Below are 19,086 nucleotides of genomic sequence, written 5' to 3' on the forward strand. Positions count from 1 at the left end.
TACAGAATATTCACAGACCTTTATTTCAGCAGTCACATGCGCATACATAACTAGTGAAAGAAAGAGCAACTATAATGATTCCCCTTTTTCATTCCGGCCTTATAGACTTGTGTAACATTGTGTAACTGTTTTGAAGAAGTGCACAACACTTGCATTATACTAAAAGTCTTTTCAAAGTTTAGGTGGAACTAACATGAGGCTCAGCAGTACAAATAATTAAGCCAAGAGGGCATTTACCAAACAGTGACAAAAATCCTTCTTTGTGATAAGAAAAAAAATTTGAGTTACTGTAGTAGGAGACCAACACTTAAACACGGATCACACCACAGCTGATACACATCCTCAAAGAAGAGTCCACACACATAAATCCATGACAAGTCCCTGATGAAGATCCAGCTTTGACTGGCTTGGGCTGATTTGCACAAAGTTAATATCAGAGTTCCTGCAGATACTGTCAAACACTTGCCTGATGAGGGGTTCTTCAAGTTCTGGAAATAAGAACAATGCATTATTTAGATACAAAGTGATAAGAATGAGGAAACATAAACTTGCTACTTCCTGTTCCAACTACGGGCTCAGTTTGAGAAAACATGGAAATGTAAAGAGTTACTGTGTGGCAGAATAAGCCCAAAGTGCAGGACTCAGAAGATGAGGTAACTCAAAAATAGCTGTATTGCATGCTCTTACAAAAACACAACAAAAAGCAGGGCAGGTGGACAGGTCTGTAGTCTGTCTCTTACCTTTAAGGATATTTCCAAATTCTCACCTCCTCAGAACTCCATCTGCTCATCATTAGTCCCAATATTTTATATGTGTGTGTGTGTGTGTGTGTGTGTGTGTGTGTGTGTGTGTGTGTGTGTGTGTGTGTGTGTGTGTGTGTGTGTGTGTGTGTGTGTGTGTACAGGCAGGTATAAATCTAGACTGTGGCAAAATAGTTACTTTAGTGTGTCAGTAGATAGCAGTATTACATTTTCGGAGCAGAGATTTGTGGTGCAGAGAGTGGTACGGTGGTTGGTATTTGCAGCAAACGGGTGTGGGTTCAACTGGCTGCGGCCTCTCTGTTTATGGGTTGAATAATGTCTGTAAAGGTTCTCAGTCATCCAGGTCAAGTCATCGTAGTCTAAGGAGCTTGGAAAGAAAAGTGTCTGTGCTTGAAGACAAGGAGTTTTGTCTTTGGGATGAACTAGTTTTTTGTGGCTGGGTCTGACACAAACTGTCTGCCATCTATAATCCAGTTTTGAGATCCCTTCAAAGACGCCTTAACCCCCACTAACATCCTGGGCCTTTTAACCTCAGGAAATCACCTAATAGGGTGGGGCAAGGTCTCACAATGAGTTCACCTGAAACCTTATTGTGATTGCTGATTGTGACCTACACCTGTTTTCACACCTTCGCTCATGTGATTAGGTATTGTAAAGGTAAATGATTTGGATCATTTGTCCTTCTTGGGTCGACACTCCCATGGGGCTTAAATCTGGGACTCTTCACCATTTGACCTCAGAAGTGAAGAAGCTTCTTGGATGAGAGGTGAAACGTCTTCAAGCAACTTAAAGAAGCCCAAACGCTTTTCTTTCCAAGGGTTGACTCTATCTTTACTTCCACCAAAGAGATGCATCTTAGTTTAACTTGTTATTCTAAATTGGCCGGAGATCTGAATTATTGCTTGTTTCTCTGTGATGACCTGGTAACCCAGCCCAAGTGTAGCATCTCTCTTTCTGAATAATGGATCTGATGGCACCTGGGAATTGGATATGTGCTTTAGAAAATGGTTGCATATGGAAAAGATCAATTAATGTCACAGTCTTTTTGTCCTCTCAGAAGCAATATACCTGCCAATATACATGTCCAGCAAACACACTTTACTGCTAATATTCCTAATAATCTTCTAAGTACTTTCTTCATAGGTAAAGTGTGTGTTTTAAATGCAAGCAATGACAGTAAAATAAGGTTTGAAGAACCACTGATGTGCAGTGTGAATAGAATTACAACAGCTTCATCATGCAGTACTGTGAATGCACTCACCATCTGTGCTGGCATCATCCTCCAGTAAGATCTCTGTGAGCAGGGCAGCAGGAGCTGTGTGTAAGACACTGTGGACCATCCTGAGGAGAGCGGACCAGGCCTCATTATGAAACACTATGATCACACTGGTGGTCGGGAGGCCAGGACAACGCCAAAACATCCGTTTCAAACAGCTGTCAGAGCCAAACTGAAAGTTAACCCGTACTAGATTTTTAACAAGGGGTACAGTACTGTGCAAAATCTCGAGTCACGCACATAGAAATACAGTATGTAAGGGAAAAAGAGAGTTTGTATAATTCTAACTTGAAAGCCAATATTTGGTATGACCACCTTTATTCTTCAACACAGCCTGAACTCACTTAGGCAAGCTTTCTTGTCATTTCTTTAAGTAGTCTTTAGAAATAGTTCTCTGGGCTTCTTAAAGGACGTTCAAAGCTCTTCTTTAAATGTTGGTTGCCTTTTGTTCCATTTTCTGTCAAGATAACAGATGACTGCTTCACTAATATTGAATAATATTGAAGCAGTCATGACCCAGAGACCACTGATAGGATTCCACTCTGTTTTTCTATCCAGGTATACCTCTACTGTACTGATAATGTGTATGGGATTGTTGTCATGCTGAAAAATTAAGCAATTTCCAATCAGATGCTTTAATGTGGTATTACATGGTGGATCAAAATCTGACGGCGCATTTCTGCGTTCATAATTCCATCAATTTTGACAAGATCCCCAACACCACTAGCGTGAGTGGACCCCAAACTATTACAGAGACTAAACCATGTTTTGTAATGTTCATGACTGCAGACACTCACTGTTGTGTGAGTGTGTGTCTGCAGTCATGAAAAAAGCAACCAGTGTGGTTATTCACTTTAGAGCTCGTGTGTCTTTGCCCAGATCACAGTGGAGGGAGATACAATCACCGGCAAACTGGTTAAACTGGTTTTTCTTAGTCCATTTTACTTTCCCTTTATGGTCTTTATCATTTGCGCCCGGTGCCCTGGAATCTTGGAGAGGCCTCTGAAGTTGAGGCTTGAGCTCCTCTTTAAGGTAAAGTCTAGGAGAACAGCTGAGACCTGAAGAATCTGGGAACACGCTATTATGCTCAAGGATGAGTCCCCTGAGTCTCCCCACACTGCCAAAGGGAGGTATGGTGGTTGGGGCGATCGTGGCTCAAGAGTTGGGAGTTCGCCTTGTAATCGGAAGGTTGCCGGTTCGAGCCCCAGCTTGGTCGTTGTGTCCTTGGGCAAGACACTTCACCCGTTGCCTACTGGTGGTGGTCAGAGGGCCCGGTGGCGCCAGTGTCCGGCAGCCTCGCCTCTGTCAGTGCGCCCCAGGGTGGCTGTGGCTACAATGTAGCTTGCCATCACCAGTGTGTGAATGGGTGGATGACAGGTTGTGTAAAGCGCTTTGGGGTCCCTAGGGACTAGAAAAGCGCTATACAAATACAGGCCATTTGTGGAGGGGCTTTGTAAATGATGTAGTATGAAATGAACAGCAAACTCAAAAAGCAGGTTATCGCTAACTTTACTGATCGGGTGAATTGATGGCTGAAGAAGCACATGATTAGCACAAGGTAGTGCTGACATAAAACAGAGCAGAAAAAAATGAGAGAAAACAGTAAAAATCTTTAAGAAAGCAATTATATAAAGTTTTACTTACTTACTAAGTCATAAAGAAAATCATTTATTGCTGGCAAATGTGCTGAATGGTCTTTAAATAAAACCCACCAGCATGCTTTTTTTTTGTTATAGTAAGTATATTATTAAACTCAATTTCCATGTACCAGATTTCATATGATATTTATTTTCATCTATGATGGAGTAAGAAGTGTTTACAAATAATATAAAATAAATATATGTGAAAATAATGATCTACAGAACAATTACTGCAGTTAACACAATGTTTATATTGTAAATTCTAATCAGCACTTACACATTACCCATATCCCTATATGGGTCTAAGTGTTGAACCCATCCATTATTGTTTTTTGAACGTGTAATTTGGCTGGTAGTAGGAAACAATTTAATCAATCAAAAAGAACAACAACTGCTCAAACCGGTTTATCGTTTGGAAGAGATGTTTTATTTATTCCACAGCTTTTACATGTTTTCTTCGCTGTCTCTTGTCTTAGCTTGTTAATTGTCTTTAATTTTCTATTCTTTTAACTTGGATTTTTACTGCTTTCACACTTTACTTGTATCCTTTTTATCTTTTACTGCAAGAGTTATTTTTAATATTGTATATAAAATTAGATCACAAACACAGTTTAAATAACATTATACAGCAAATATTCTATTTTTGTATAACATGTATGCAGTGTATATCAATGCATTATTAGAAATAAGCATTTCTAACCTTTAAGATATCATAGGTGAAGTTGTTAGTCTAAAAGTGAGTTATAAAGACATTGAGTTATAAATTGTTACTTTTTCTACATAGGGTTTTACCCATTAATCAACGGCTTTTAAAATTTTGTTGATATATACAGCAAAACACCTCGTATTTTTAGTTTTATTTCATCTGGGAACTGGCTGTGCTTAAATGCCTTCAGGTGATCTGGACCAAATATTTACAGATCACTAACTACTTCTGACTTCCTGACATTGTTTTGCATGCCAGGCGGTTTAAATTATTTGTGTGAAATGTTAAATGTGTGACAGTCCACACAGATTTTAGTTATAGAGTTATTTGAAAATTGTAGAACAGTGAATTTTGAACCCTTAGAAACCCTTAGAAATTAAATTTACTGCTTTTGAGATATAGCAGTATCAGTAGTAAAAAGAAATTCTTCATAACGTTAGCGAAACACAATTTTATAATCACTATCTGTTTTGTCTTTTCTAACTGAACCTTTTTTATGCCAATATGATTACAGATTTTTTCTTTGTAATGATGTGAATCCAACAGATATACGACAGCCCTAACTCGCACCAGACATCTTTGAAATCTAGCAAGTTATTTATCATTAAGTTGGTTCCGGGTAGGCGGGGCTTGTTGCCATGGTTATGTGTAAACGGAAAGTTCTGGTTTATTTACAGGGGGTTTTGTCTCTGGTGTGTCTCTACGGCAGGTTCGGGCAGACAAACTGCAACGTTATGACCTTTTTTGGTTTGACATACCTGGGTTATCAGAACCCGATAGGCGATAGAATGATACTGAATCCCCGGGGACCGTCTAATCCTAACGGTAAGGAGAGCTTTGCTTTCGCTTATGTGAACAATAGGTCTGAAAGCGGGGCTTGGTTGTCTTTTGGCCTAGAGTTACCTAAAGGTTTAGCTACGTGGAAAATTGGCTCATAATTTCAAAACTCTTCAAAAAGAATAAAAGATAGCAGTCTGTATTTGGAGTTCATGGTGTAGACATTTGATTTATGTCTACACCATGAACTTTGATTTTAATTTATTAATACCTAATTTATTTTCACAATCTTTTGACTTTTTATTTGGTCAGTAAAATAGAATTAAATTACACTCAGTAATTGCTTCTCCCCTTTGCCTTCAGAACTGCCTTTATTCTTTGTGGCATCGATCCAACAAGGCGCTGGAAATATTCCTCAGAGATTTTGGTCCATATTGACATGATGCCATCACACAGTTGCTGCACATCCCTGATGTATATCCGTCAAATCCCCAAATTTGCTCTATTAGATTGATTGTAGCAGCAGGCAACTTAATATTGTCCTTTAGGGCCATTGACAAGCTTTATTAGACCATATTTAGTTGTAACAGCAGTGGTAACATATCTCATTACAGATGGCAACAGCAACATCAAAGCCGGGATGCCACCTTCTCTTCAAGAACAACCGAGACACCTCAGATGTGTAGAGGACTGCCAACTTTCTGACCAGCCTCTTCCCCACAGCACTGACATACACAATGGGAGCCATGAGAGATGCGAAGCGATGATTAAGCGGCTTCAAACACCTAGATGTGAGTAAATATAACAGATGTGAATGTTGATGAGTAAACAGCTGCATCAAACAATGAGAGCCTTGGTTTCCTCTGTTCTCCAGCTCCAAACCAGCTCTACATGGTGCCTCTGACAGAGAGCCAGAGGTATGGCTGGATGGTGTCCAAGAACCCTGAGCCATGGATGCTAGTCAGACGGTTTCCTCGAAAGAACAGCGAAAGGACCAAGTATGTAACATTTTCAAATCAAATAATTTTTTTGTTTTATTTTTTATAACATGTGAGTGAACTTGTTTTTATTACTTTCATAGGTTTGTTAAAGAAATGTTAAAGACGGACCCGAACTTCAGCCTGTTATGAAAACTTTTGCAGTAACACAAATTACCTCACACATAAAAACAGCAACAAACATGATGTGAAAACGTGAAATTAAACTGACAACATGCACACTTTTAGAGGTTTTTTTTTTTTGCCTCATGCAATAGTGTTAAGCCTATTTTTGTAATGAGTGTGCTCTCTTTTTTTACATTTAAGTAATTCTTTGAATGACATGTACAGTATTAAGCCTTTGTAGAAAGTTACTGCTCAGCCAGTTTTTGGAGGTGTAAAAATGTTGGAGGGTTGCTCATTGGAGAAAAACAAAAGGGTATTCAGTCTTAAAGTTGTTAAAGCAAGGAAAAACAGGATTTGCTTTACTCCATAGTAAGGTACAGGGCCATTGATGCATCACTAACAATAAGGGTCCTTACATCTCAGATCATTGAATTTTTAGAACATTTTCTGGGCAACTATCTCTGATTTCTGTCATAATTTTGTGTTTAAATCATCTGGACACAGCAACCTTTCCTTGAAGACTAGTCATTTCAGATGAGTTACTAGTTTTTTTCAATACATTTAATATTTTTTTCTGTGTTTATTTTTACTTGTTGAATTTTAATGCCTCTTATTATTTTTTAAACTCAGTATGACTTATCTGACCCTTCCAGGCCAATCTGCATGCATATAAAGTGGGTGTGAAAAATGAAAAAAGTACACATATATTTTAAGTTATTGTCTCAGTTTTAATTTGATTACAGTTTGGAAACTATTTGGATATTTTTTCTGTTCAGATCTGCTGATATTGTTGTTTCTGTGGTATAACTTGTATCATATTTGCTAAATCCAGCACGAAAGTTGAATGAAAAGAGCATTTCCATAATTTTTATCACCAAAAAAAATCATTTTTAGAAAATGTTTTGCATGTTTTAGTTACAATTTACAGATTGCCACTAGTCATTTTTTGCATTGTTAATTTCTTTTTTGTGTGCTCAAATATGGAACTTTACAAGACTACTTGCATATTTGTTCCACATTGCATGGCAAATGCATTTTCTGATATTTTTTTTTATGTATCCGTCCCAAATTATAGGTCATGATTTATTTTTATGGTAAGAAAGACCAGCGAAAATTTCAGGCTTTTGGTTTTTGAGGTAATCATGTTCAAACATTGCCTCAGATTTCAAAGTGTGGGAAAAACATGGTGGAAGTGGGCTGACGGACCATCTAAAAATATATATTTATCTTGAAAAGTATTTGATATATAAATGGGCATTGCAATTAAAAATTCCTCTCGGGAACTCAGAAATTCCAGCTTCAAATGGAACTCACCATTATAGTCACCATTAGAGTCGCTTTGGCGATTCTTGTATTACCTCCTTACACAGAGGATACACTGGAGCATCCTTTTTGAAAGGAAAAGAGATAATGCCAGCTAACAGTTCATTTTTCATTCCATGCCATGACGTGCTGATATGTTTTAAGACTTCCAAAACAACTTACATTAAACTCACGCCTGATATTCTTGTGATGTCATTGCCTAGTATGAAAAAAGTTGCATAATTAAAGATAATGAGCTCTTTTAAAATGATTAACGTGAATTGAAGTTTTACCATAATTCATGTGTTAGTTGTGTTCATTGCTGTATTGCATTATTTAATATTTCCATTTATTAAGTCATACAAAGCCTTTAAAAAAGGCATCTAATTTCACCTTTTTAGCCAGTTTTTTTTTCTTTAAAGTACCAACCTTGGCAACAAATTAAGATTTTTTTTCACCAGTGGTTCTCATTTACATGGCATTAAAACAGCCCCATAAGAAGACAAAGAGAAAAGATTTAAGATGTGGATTTTGGGTTTCACCACAGCAAAACCATGTCAGCAACATCCCCTTTGTTAAGGAGCCATGTGTAAGTGCAGTGATTCCTAAAATAATCAAATAATAACTCTTACAATTACTTTCAGAGTTGAGATGCTCATGGTAATTAAGGTTGGTTACTTACAGTTAAAAAAAATATAATTAAGTTTGAAAGTACATATTTCAATTTAAGTCATAAAAAAAGCAGTGTGTAAGCAGTGTTTGTAGACTCAGAAAGTAAGTCTACAAAGGTTTCAGCTCTGTTACACCAGGTGAGGGATTCTGTCACTTCTGTGCTGGAATCTGGGAATATAAACACATGTTTGAGCGAATTTAATCTCTTATATATTCATCTCATAAAGTATGCATGACCGCAAGTTCACAAGTTGCAGTAACTGATCCTGAAACCCAGTCCTTGAAGACTTCCTGTTTGGCACTGGAAATCAAAACTGCCAACTAGTATGTGATGACTGAGGCTTCCTATTTCTTATGTGTCTGAAATATATTTACCTCCTCCAGTGCTGAAGCAGTGAAATCAGTACAGTATGGGCTGACACTGGGATCCTTCAGCAGAATGATAACGGTTTGTTCCCTGAAATCTAATCGTGTCACAATTTATGTCTTTGAGAAACACAAAACATAAAAAGATTTCCCTTTCCGTTTATACTCAGGTCAGCTAGTTTCTGTGTTTGTGCTGTGAATGGTTTCTCCTGTCTCTTCATGCTCATTTGTTGGCTGTTATACATGCTGGTGCTATTATGACTGCCTCAAAGGCCACAACAAAGAATGGAGTCACACCACCCACTGAATAGGGATTACCAAAGGTTTATTAAACTTAGTAATAATCATGGTTCATGTAAGGCTGTATCAGTGGTGCAAAGCCATGAATGGATGGCAGTTGTATGTTTAGAAACTGAATTAAGATAATAGGTCAAATAAAACAAAACAAAACAAACAGGGTTGCCATTGCATGGAGGCGGTGCAAACACTGTCAGCAAAGGAGTAGTCGGAGTGAAGACAGGGCGAGGTCTCAAAAGGCAGGGTTCAAATGTCCCTGGCCGGGTGTGGAGGGCCAGGTTTTCCAGGAAACTCCTGCAAAACACACACACACACACACACACACACACACACACACACACACACACACACACACACACACACACACACACACACACACGGCAAACCTTGCACAAAAGCCTGTGGCCATAACAGATACCAACAGTTAGAAATCGGTAATATCCACCCAGTTATTTCCCCTTATCCAATTTGAGGTCAATGAATCTGACCCTCAAAGGTCAGAGGGGCTGGAGCTTATCCCGGCTCCCATAGGGTAAGTGGCAGGGTACACCTTGGCCAGTCTCTCAAAGGGCTAACACAGTGAGACAGACAACCATTCACATTCATACCTATGGTCAATCTACGTGAACCAATTAACCCCACTAACTGCATGTCTTCAGACTGTAGGAGGAAGCTGAAATACATGTAAACACCACACAGTAAGGCCCTGAACAGATGGTGGATTTAAACACAGGAAATACTTGCTGGGAGGTAAAAGCACTAACCGTTACGCCACTGTGCTGCCCTCAGCAGCTTATATATGCCGATAATGTTGGTGCACTGATCATCAGGAGTCTTTTCTCATGTTTCCTGCTGCTGTTGCCCTTTACCTTTGAGAATACCTTGGTTTGAAGGCTTGTTTCCTACACATAAAAATGATGGATTTAAGGTCCCCCTACATAAAAAATGTGATCTAAAACCCTTTTTTCTTACAAAAAAGGAACTCAGGTCAATTTAGTTTTAATTATATATCACAACAGTCACCTTAAGGTGCTTTATATTGTAAAGACCCTACAATAATAGAGGAAAAAAAACCCCCAATAATTAGACAGCACCCTATGAGCAAGCACTTGGTGACAGTGGGAAGGAATAACTCCTTTTTAACAGGAAAAAACCTCTGGCAGAATAAGGTTTAGGGAAGCTAAGACTACTGGAGGTTTCTATAAAGCAAAGATAATGACTGAGTCACATTCAGCATCAGGAGCAAAAATACAGTCACACAAAACAGCCATTGATTTTTTTTTATTTTTTTCTTCAAGGGGAAATGTTATTTTTCTCTTTGTCATAGTCCTCAACTCTTCTCGTCCTTCAAAACTTTGCAAAAAACAAAACAAAAAAAAAAAAAATCCCCTTTTCAACTCTTCCAACTCAGGGAAAAATACAAATAAAACAAAAACAAATACGGAAGGATTCATCAGGCCTGAGCAAAAACACTGTTTCAGTAGTATGGGGACAAACCTTCCTTCCCTCTCCTCTTCCCTTCCCCTCCCAAAAGCATCCCAAGAGTTAACAATCAACACAAGTCTATGGACAGCCAATAGAAATAGAATACATACAATGAACATCTTTATAATAAACTCAAGTGCATTTTATAAACTCTTTGCTTTATACGAATCACTCTTCATTGGTCACAGTTCATGTGATAGTTGGTGATCTCCGTTGCATTACTGTCCTCTAGACGCAAGCCCGAGTATCATTGCACAGGAGGGACCAAAAGCACAGGGCTGCGTGAGCTGGCTTTGGTACAAACGTGATCAACTGTTGGTTGCCACTGCTAAGTGTGAGGGAAGAGCTGAGTCAGGGCTGATCCTACAAATTAACAGAAAGCTGCGCCCGGGGGAACCAAGACCTTTACAACGATGAGAAAGTTAACGTAAAAAATAATAATAATAATGTCGACGAGCCCTTGTCCCTCTTTCTCTCTCTCTGCCCGAACATTAGCGGTCCAGGCAGGGAAAGCAAGCACACTTCCCATTTAGTGTTAATCTGTGATTTGTTTTATGTCAACTTAAGGCAATCAGACTCAGCAATCAGTGCTTTCATTTTCCGCTGAGGCGGGTGTAATAGGAGAGAAAATATGTGAAGGCCTACCAACTCGACCTTGTCCTCTTTAAACAGCGTAACACGAGGGATGCTGTTTGTTACCACTGAGAACTTTAACGTGTGTGGAGGTCACCGAAAAGCCTGGCTGAGATTTACAATACTGCAGTAGTGGCATGAATTTAAAAAAAAAAAAAAAAAAAAAAAAAAAAAAAAAGCACAGTGATTCATTTGTAAATGTGTGTGTGTTTACTGCTATGCTTATGTGAGCATACACCACTTGGGCTCTGCTGCAAAGGCAGCTAATGGTTATTACTTACTATACATGATCACACCTATCGTCAGCTTAAAAATACTGTACTGTACATCAGGACTGAACAGCAGAACTCATTGGCTGCAGTTGATCAGTTGGTACCAGTGAGCTGGAGCTTTACGACTGGCATTTTACAAGAAAGCGTGCTGGTCTTTGATCCTCTTCATCGGAATGGAGTCATCATATTAAGCATAATAATTAATCAGAATCATCATAATAATAACAACATTAAGAATATACAAATGATGGATACAGAAGTGATACAAAATACCCTACGCTGAAAACGAACAAAAATGAAAACCAGATACCACAATCAGACATGCTTCAAAGCAGTTATGTTTGGCAAGAAAGCAGTTTCATTGTATCATAAAAACCTCACAGTGAAAATAGTTATGCCCCTTCAGGATTACAAAGCACAGTATTCAGTTAAAATCAATATATATTAATTTCCTTCATCTATTTCTTCTTCATAGAAGAATCAGGCTGTGCGATACCGATGCATTGAAATCCAAAGTTTCTCCCCCTCCCCCCCCGAAGGCTCTGGAACGGGTCTCGGATCTAAGTTCCTTCATTTCCATCTGTACCAAAACAATACCTCTCTGAAAGGGAAGGAGCAGTCGATGTCGGTGTACTGTCACGGCCGAAAAAACGGCTCAAGCTCTAAGGAACCAATCGGATGTGAAGTGAGGATGAAGAGGGGCCAAATCCTGGCTGGCTCTACTTTTACTGCTCAGGTATAACCTTCTGATAACATCCTTAGTCGTCTTTAGTCAGTTTTAAGTTAACCTAATTTAACAATCGAGGTCAGCGTTTGAATTTAGAGTTCGTGATATGCTCTTTGCTGCCTGAATGACAGACGAAATAAATGTTTTGTACATAGTCTAAAAAAGGGAGGGAGCAGACTTTGTGGCCAGCATTTGGGCAGAAAGACGGAGGGTTCAGGCCCTCTGCTTAAATAACAGAGGCGGAGATCATTGCTAACTCTAGCAAGAACATATCCACACGTCTTGCCTTGCTTTTAGTAAATACTTTAGTCTTTGGTCAATATATTCCTCCTCAGTTTATACATATATTCATACACACACAAATATGCATGTACATACACACTTAAAAAACGTGTAATAGACTGGATATTTGTGCCCGTATGTTTCCACACTTTTTCATAAAGGACCCTTTTTGCACAAAACATCGAGATCGAAATAAATAATTAATGCAGAAATAAAACATGAGTACCTGTTTGTAATTCATGTGAAATTAAAAAAAAAAAAAAATACAGAATAAGAAAACAAACGAACAAAAAGACCCAAAGTAAAATAAAAAAGTAGCCGTATGTACAGCGTTAATCTTCTTTTGACACAGGCTAAAAGGCGTTTTAAATAAACAGACTTTGCATCTTTCAAGAAGCCTGAGAGAGAGGCTAGACATGAGAAAAACACGTGTCCTTCGACATGTACGGGATCCAAAACGGCCGTCAAACGAGAACATTTTCCTCTCATCTAGAACACTTTCCGTTTGAAGTCTTCAAAGTTTCTCTTTTTTCCCCTCTTTGCTCGGGATTCAAGTGGTGGCGTCTCTAGTTCTTAGCCGCTCGCTCACACCGCGAGTCCTCGCTCAGTGGTGCCGTGTCCTTGCAGTGGGGGGGTCATCCCAGCATCTGCTGCTGCTGCCGCTGTCTTGGCTGCTAACTGTTGGGCGGTCCATCATTCAGGAAGTAGGTTGTCATTTCGCCTTTACCTTTTACCTTTACGACCCCACGACACTCAAGCACGTAGCCTTTGCTTACAAGCACCTGGTAGAGGTCTGTGGTCACCTGTGAAAAGATGTACACAACGATTTACAAAAGAGCGCAATATTTTAAAAGCAGTCACTTCAAACTCTTCGTCTGTTTTTGCACTGATAAACTTTTATTATGAAGCTGACAAAATGAAGTCAAGAAATCTTTACATTTAAAACTGAATTAAGCAACTTTTAATTTAAATCGTATTGATGCTGGTTAAAATGTAAATAATAACACTCATACCACTAAATCTTACCAAAAATATTTTTTAAAAAAATCATATGTGAAATGTTGAAACTGAGATATTTGAGGCCTGCTTTGTTGGTTTTTTTGGGTTTTTTAAAAAAAAATTATATTCTGGTTTTGTTTTGTTTTTCACATTTAAGACAGTGTCTCAGCTTCCGCTAATAGATAAAAGTTTTAAAACAAATTTTATCTCACCGTTTACAACTTTACAATGCTAGCAGTAGCTTTTGCCAGTTTTTAGGGGGGGGAAATCCACTGTCCACAAACACTTCAGCACTAAACTGAAGAGAGACACAGTAAGCAAAAGGCTGCTGAGTTTAGAGAAGCACTCAGCAACTAAAAAGCTCAATATCTGCTCAATAAATTTCTCTCAGAAAAAAATGCAAATAGTAAGCTGCTTTGAGTTCCAATTTTTATTTGACTAATGTTAGTTTTGTGAGTTTTTACTTCTTTATTGTTCTAGTATACTGCGATCTTTAATATCATGATATCGAGTCTCTTGCTGTTACTTTACTCTTTCAGTTCTGTGATGTCTCTTGTGTTCTTGTTTGAGCCTCGTCTATTGTCTGCATAGTAGTCTTGTTCCCTGCGTTGTGCCTCCCTCAGTCTCATTTCTGCGTTTACGCTTTGTTCCCTTTGTGTTCATGTAGGTCTCTTACATTCTGCTAAGTGCTTGTATTCATATCTCTATTGGTCTTCTTTGGTTATTTCTTATTTTACTTTGAAGTTTTGGTTTCTTTTACTTCCTGTTTGTCCTCTGTGTATAAATAGTCCTGCATGTGTCCTGTATTTGTTACTTATGTGCAGTCCTGCGTTTTTTATTGCTTTAAATTTTGTTTTTGTTCTGTTTTCATCGTTGTTTCTATATTATTTCATTTCAGTATTAAAGCACACCTGGACATCTTATCTCTAAAGTGTTTTTATTTCACATTTCTACAGCAATCTATAAATGTGCAGATATAAAATATTACCATCAAATCCACCCAGTGATATTTGATTGCTCCCTAATAACCTATCCGGGCTGATTTTATTAGTTACAAGAAACCTACCTGTATGCAGTCAGGTACACCTGTGCTATCCATACGACTGGCCACATTGACTGTGTTTCCCCAGATATCATATTGAGGTTTCCGTGCTCCAATAACCCCCGCAACCACCGGCCCAATGTTCAGACCTGTCAATTCAAGACAAAAAACAAAAAAAAGTTAAACTGCACCAACAAAACCAGCAATGTATAACCACCGTGTTTCCTCCTCTAACTTCCTCTTACCTATCTTCATCTGGAAGTTGTTGAAGGAATGCTCGTTGATATATTTCATCTGCTCTCTCAGTCTCATGGCATAGTCAGCTAGTGCAGTAATATGGGAACGGCCTTCTTTGTCATAGGTGGAGTCGTTCAGACCTGACGCTGCCATGTAGGTGGAACCGATGGTCTTGATCTTCTCTAGCTGCCTGTACTTCTCCTCACTGATGATCTGAGAAGTAAGGAGATCACAGATGGTGACTGCACCTGAGAAACAAATGACGATCACACGCGGCCTTCCGAGACAGGCTGAGTTTACCTCGTCAAAGTCTGCGATGATCTCGTTAAGCAGCCGGAGGCATTCTACTCCCTCATTATTGGCCTCCAGCTCCACGTAGAACTCGGAGAAGTTGCTGATGGAGGCGAACATGACGGCTACACACTCACAGGACTGGTAATACAGCTCGTCGTTACGCCGCTCACGTGCCAGGAAGTGAGCAGCTACGTCCTTCGGTAGGATATTATGGAGGAGGCGACGATTGTAGGCTTGCAGCTCCTCCATCTCCTCCTTCTCCTCTGTGGCCTGGAAATAGAGGTTATTTATTAACTAAATCAGCTCTTATAGACACAGTGATATAATAATATAATAATTAATTTCAATTAACCATACAACAGCTCTATCAACTTTTTACTCATGGACATGTTTGAGGTATTAATGGAAGATCTTTTAGGTTAACATTGTCAGGTGGCGCCCTCTAGCGGACCCTGATGTCCATACCTGTAATTTCCACAGGAAGTCGAGGCGTGCAGTAGATTCAACCTGTTGGGCGTGCAGGTACAGTGCCAGGACAAAAACTGTGAGGATCACTGGAGTCATGACCCTCAGGGACACTTTGGTCACAACAAACGAGCTGCGGAGAGAATGACAAGCAGTGAGATTAAAGAAAGACTACAAAAAAACATTAAACAGAGAAAGAAACAAGCAAAAGATCAACAAGAAAATAACATTTAAAGAAAGGTGATGTTTAAAATTGGGCAAAATACATTATAGTAACTGAACAAGATGCAAAAATTAAAAGTAACATTGAATGTAGGCTTACCACTGGTTTGTAGTTTCATTGAAACTGGGCCTTAAATTAAAAAAAAAAACAACAACTTTTAGTCAGTAGTAATAAATCATTTAAAATGATGATGCAAGAGATATTTACATCAGCAGTCTAAGGATTTGATTTTGATATCAATTTATTTCATGCTACATATTTGCAGCTAAGGTATAAATGAAAGTAGATTTTTAGAAAGAGACAATGAAACATGTTTTAAACTGTGGATTTCAATCTAATGGAATATGTATGTATAGAAGTGAAGTGAAGGAATTAAAAGCTAAATCCACAAACCGTACTTTTTTGTTTGTGTTCTGACCAAAAAATTAAATGGCAAAGGTTTAAATGCAAAAACATCAATAATAATAAAAAAAAAACAACTTACCACTGAGTTTCATTTAAATCACTAAAAACAGACAGAAAGATTCAAATATATTAATAAAATGCACAAACTTGATTTCACTGTTGTACATGAGTAAACAGAAGCAAAATCAATGAAAGAGCAAATAAGGGTATTTTAAGTATTTTGATTTATCCTTAAATTACTGAAAATAAAAATCTTCCATTCCCTTTCATCCCTTAAATTATCAGTACAAATGAAGTAAACCCTCTCAGTGACTTGTAATTTCACACTTGTTTCACTTACATGGCATTGGAGGTGACAAAGAGGTCTGCATTGTCAAACAGTGCTACTTGTGGCCACTCCACCAGCAGCAGGAAGGTGAGCTGGATGAGCAGCATGAGGGCCAGCTTCCCTATGCTGCTGATCTGCAGGAACACGGAGCAGGCCAGCAGCGTCAGCAGCACGCTGTAGCTGAAATACTGACACAAACAGGAGGCAGCGGCGTCACAAGCACGCATCATCGACGATAGGTGTCAGGAAAACACAAATGCAAATCTGAGACTCTTCTTTTAAAGCGTGTGGACCGTTTGCTCACCTCAGGAAAGGGGCAGGAGGGGCCTCGGCTGGGGCAGATCTCTAGACCCCCCTCGACGGACACATTCAAGCTGCGGATCAGACAGGGAGTCACCGCAGAGGTGTTCAGCTTCTCAGCGACGCATTCAGCCAAACCCGTGGTGTCGCAGGCAAACTGCATGAAAGTGAAGCAGCACGACTTCAAACAATGTCGCACAAAGTTAGCAGATGCGCTTAATTTGTTTAGCGATAACTTTGATCTCACCATATTAACGAAGGCAGAGATAAAGACGAGGATAATGGAGAACACTCCGACCAGCGTGCTGTTGGTGCGAGACTGGACAATCTTCTTCGAGACAGTCTGCATCGCAGCTGGAAAAATCTACGAGCGGAAATGATGAACATGTTAAATACACGGTGAAGGCAAGAAAAAGAAAATGAGCGCAACATTTGGTATGGAGTCCAGGTGACCTGCTCTACCTTGATGCAAGAGTATATGGCACAGATGAAGAGGATGTTGGCGAGTATGATGAAGATACTGATGTAGATTCCCAGCATGACCGGGGTGCTGCAGGAAAGAATAGAGAACACAGATTATAAAAGGACATTTAGGGTTTTGTTTTACAATCATCATTATTATTATCTAAATCAGTTAAATTTCAGAAAAATACCCAGTTTATTTTTGGCATTTCATTTTCAAGGAAGAACCTTGAAAGACCCTTAAGGTTTTTCACAATATCAACATTTTTTAAAACAGTTTAAAAAAAAACAAACAATCAATCTAAATATATTTATACCAAAAAATCATGGTCTAAAACAGCGGTCCCTAACCACTGGGCCACAGACCAGTCCGTGAGTCGCTTGGTACAGGGCCGCAAGAGTTGAGGCTTGGGTGTGAAATTTATGGTTTTCGGGGTTTTTATTGGTTTTTAGTGTTATTTTTTTAATGTTTTTATCATTAACTCGGTTTCCCCAGGAGTTTTCCTGTGTGTTATGAATAAATCTTCTTTTTTGGGGGTATCGGCACTGGTTTTATTTTGTTGTATTTATGCGCGGCACCTTAAAGGCCGGTCCGTGAAAATATTGTCGGACATAAATCGGTCCATGGCGCAAAAAAGGTTGGGGAACGCTGGTCTAAAATGAGTGTGGGGGCTTTAATCCATATTTGTGAACATCTGGAAAAGCCCAGCAGCATGACAGCCTGTAACTCTAAGGAGGTAGGATAACTAAAAGTGTACAACCAGTGAGTTCCTCATCAGTTCTTATTAGTCACTAAAGTGGGCGGAGCAACCCTCGGGCAGGTTCAGTTCACCAACATGTGCAACATGTCGTTCAATCACGTTTTACTGGAACGGTGTGCATCAGTGGGGAAAGGTCAGACCAGCAGTCAGTTACACATCAGGAGTGATGTGTATAATAAACTGCACTCAATCAGCTGACAACAGGGGGCTCAAAGGTGACACAACTTGGACATAAAAGTGGATTTCAGGAGGAAACGTTGTTGCACTGTGAAAGTTTATATTGTCAAAACACATTGGGAGCTTAATAGGGGTGCAACGATACTCGTATCGATATTGAACCGTTCGATACAGTGCTTTCGGTTTGGTACGCATATGTATGAACAATACAAAATTTGTAATTTATTTTATCAACTTTCCTTCTGACGATGCTGTCTGTGTTGAGCGCTCAGTGAATCTGCGTTCGACTACTCCGCCTAGGCTGCACTGTCGAGCGCAGTAGTGATGGGATTTCCGGCTCTTTTTAGAGATCCGGCTCTTTCGGTTCGGCTCACTAAAAAGAGCCGGCTCTTTCGGCTCCGAACCGGCTCTTCAGGTTGTTTTGTTGCTTTAATTAATTTATTATTAACAATAATATAAAATTATGCACAAAAGGAATTACTAACGTAAAAACAAGTGGTTTTATTTATATATGTTTATATATAAATATATGCGGTGGCCCCTAGAGACAAAACACGTACAAACTCCAAAACACATTTCTAGCATGAACTGAACTTCCAAAGCAGAGCTACTAGATCACTTAAATTACACAATTGAAAGCATGTGTGTATTGTTTGTATATTTATACACAGGCACTCATATATATATTCAAATAATTTAAAAAAAAGTTCATTTACCTGTTATTACCACACACCAAATCCGGTCGTTGGTACTTGCTGGCTTGTGTAGCCACAAGATAACAAAGGCTCAACACTGCGCCCAGCATCCTGGAGCACTTCTGTTGTCTTTTGTACGTGTTTTGAGTTTTTATGTGCTTCTGAGTTTTTATATGCTTCTGAGTTTTTACGTGCTTCGGAGTTTGTACGTGTTTTTACGTGTTTTTGGAGTTTTTACGTGTTTTGGAGTTTGTACATGCTTCAGAGTTCGTACGTGATTTGAAGTTTGTATGTGCTTTGTCTCTAGGGGCCACCGTAAATATACTTTTATTTATTCACTCCACATAAAATGTAATAAATAAATCATATAATACAAAAATCAACTATTCACATTTCAAC

General features: G+C 38.9%; 2 protein-coding genes across 3 annotated transcripts in view; one reads left to right on the plus strand and one right to left on the minus strand.

Moving 5' to 3' along the window:
• Nucleotides 1–5,030: 5,030 nt before the first annotated feature.
• Nucleotides 5,031–7,620, plus strand: spmip11 (sperm microtubule inner protein 11). The gene is made up of 4 exons (XM_085394811.1): nt 5,031–5,208; nt 5,775–5,951; nt 6,035–6,158; nt 6,242–7,620. The coding sequence occupies exons 1-4, from the start codon at nt 5,118–5,120 to the stop codon at nt 6,288–6,290; spliced, it is 441 nt and encodes a 146-aa protein (XP_085250937.1). The 5' UTR covers nt 5,031–5,117; the 3' UTR covers nt 6,291–7,620.
• The window catches only part of adcy6a (adenylate cyclase 6a), a 60,914-nt gene continuing 48,174 nt past the window's right edge, over nt 6,347–19,086 (minus strand). For both annotated transcript variants that reach the window (XM_085394807.1, XM_085394808.1), the window contains exons 14-24: nt 17,055–17,142; nt 16,840–16,956; nt 16,597–16,749; nt 16,305–16,480; nt 16,044–16,064; nt 15,659–15,688; nt 15,337–15,469; nt 14,878–15,141; nt 14,586–14,790; nt 14,365–14,489; nt 6,347–13,102 (exon numbers count right to left, since the gene is read on the minus strand). In XM_085394807.1, coding sequence (XP_085250933.1) covers nt 12,974–13,102; nt 14,365–14,489; nt 14,586–14,790; nt 14,878–15,141; nt 15,337–15,469; nt 15,659–15,688; nt 16,044–16,064; nt 16,305–16,480; nt 16,597–16,749; nt 16,840–16,956; nt 17,055–17,142 — 1,441 coding nt within the window. In that variant the 3' untranslated portion in view covers nt 6,347–12,973. The remainder of the gene's footprint in view (nt 13,103–14,364; nt 14,490–14,585; nt 14,791–14,877; nt 15,142–15,336; nt 15,470–15,658; nt 15,689–16,043; nt 16,065–16,304; nt 16,481–16,596; nt 16,750–16,839; nt 16,957–17,054; nt 17,143–19,086) is intronic.

The sequence above is a fragment of the Rhamphochromis longiceps genome, linkage group LG20 (assembly GCF_057381845.1).
Source record: "Rhamphochromis longiceps isolate RC_006_pf linkage group LG20, R_longiceps_female_GT1.1, whole genome shotgun sequence".
In the NCBI taxonomy this organism is placed as follows: Eukaryota; Metazoa; Chordata; class Actinopteri; order Cichliformes; family Cichlidae; genus Rhamphochromis; species Rhamphochromis longiceps.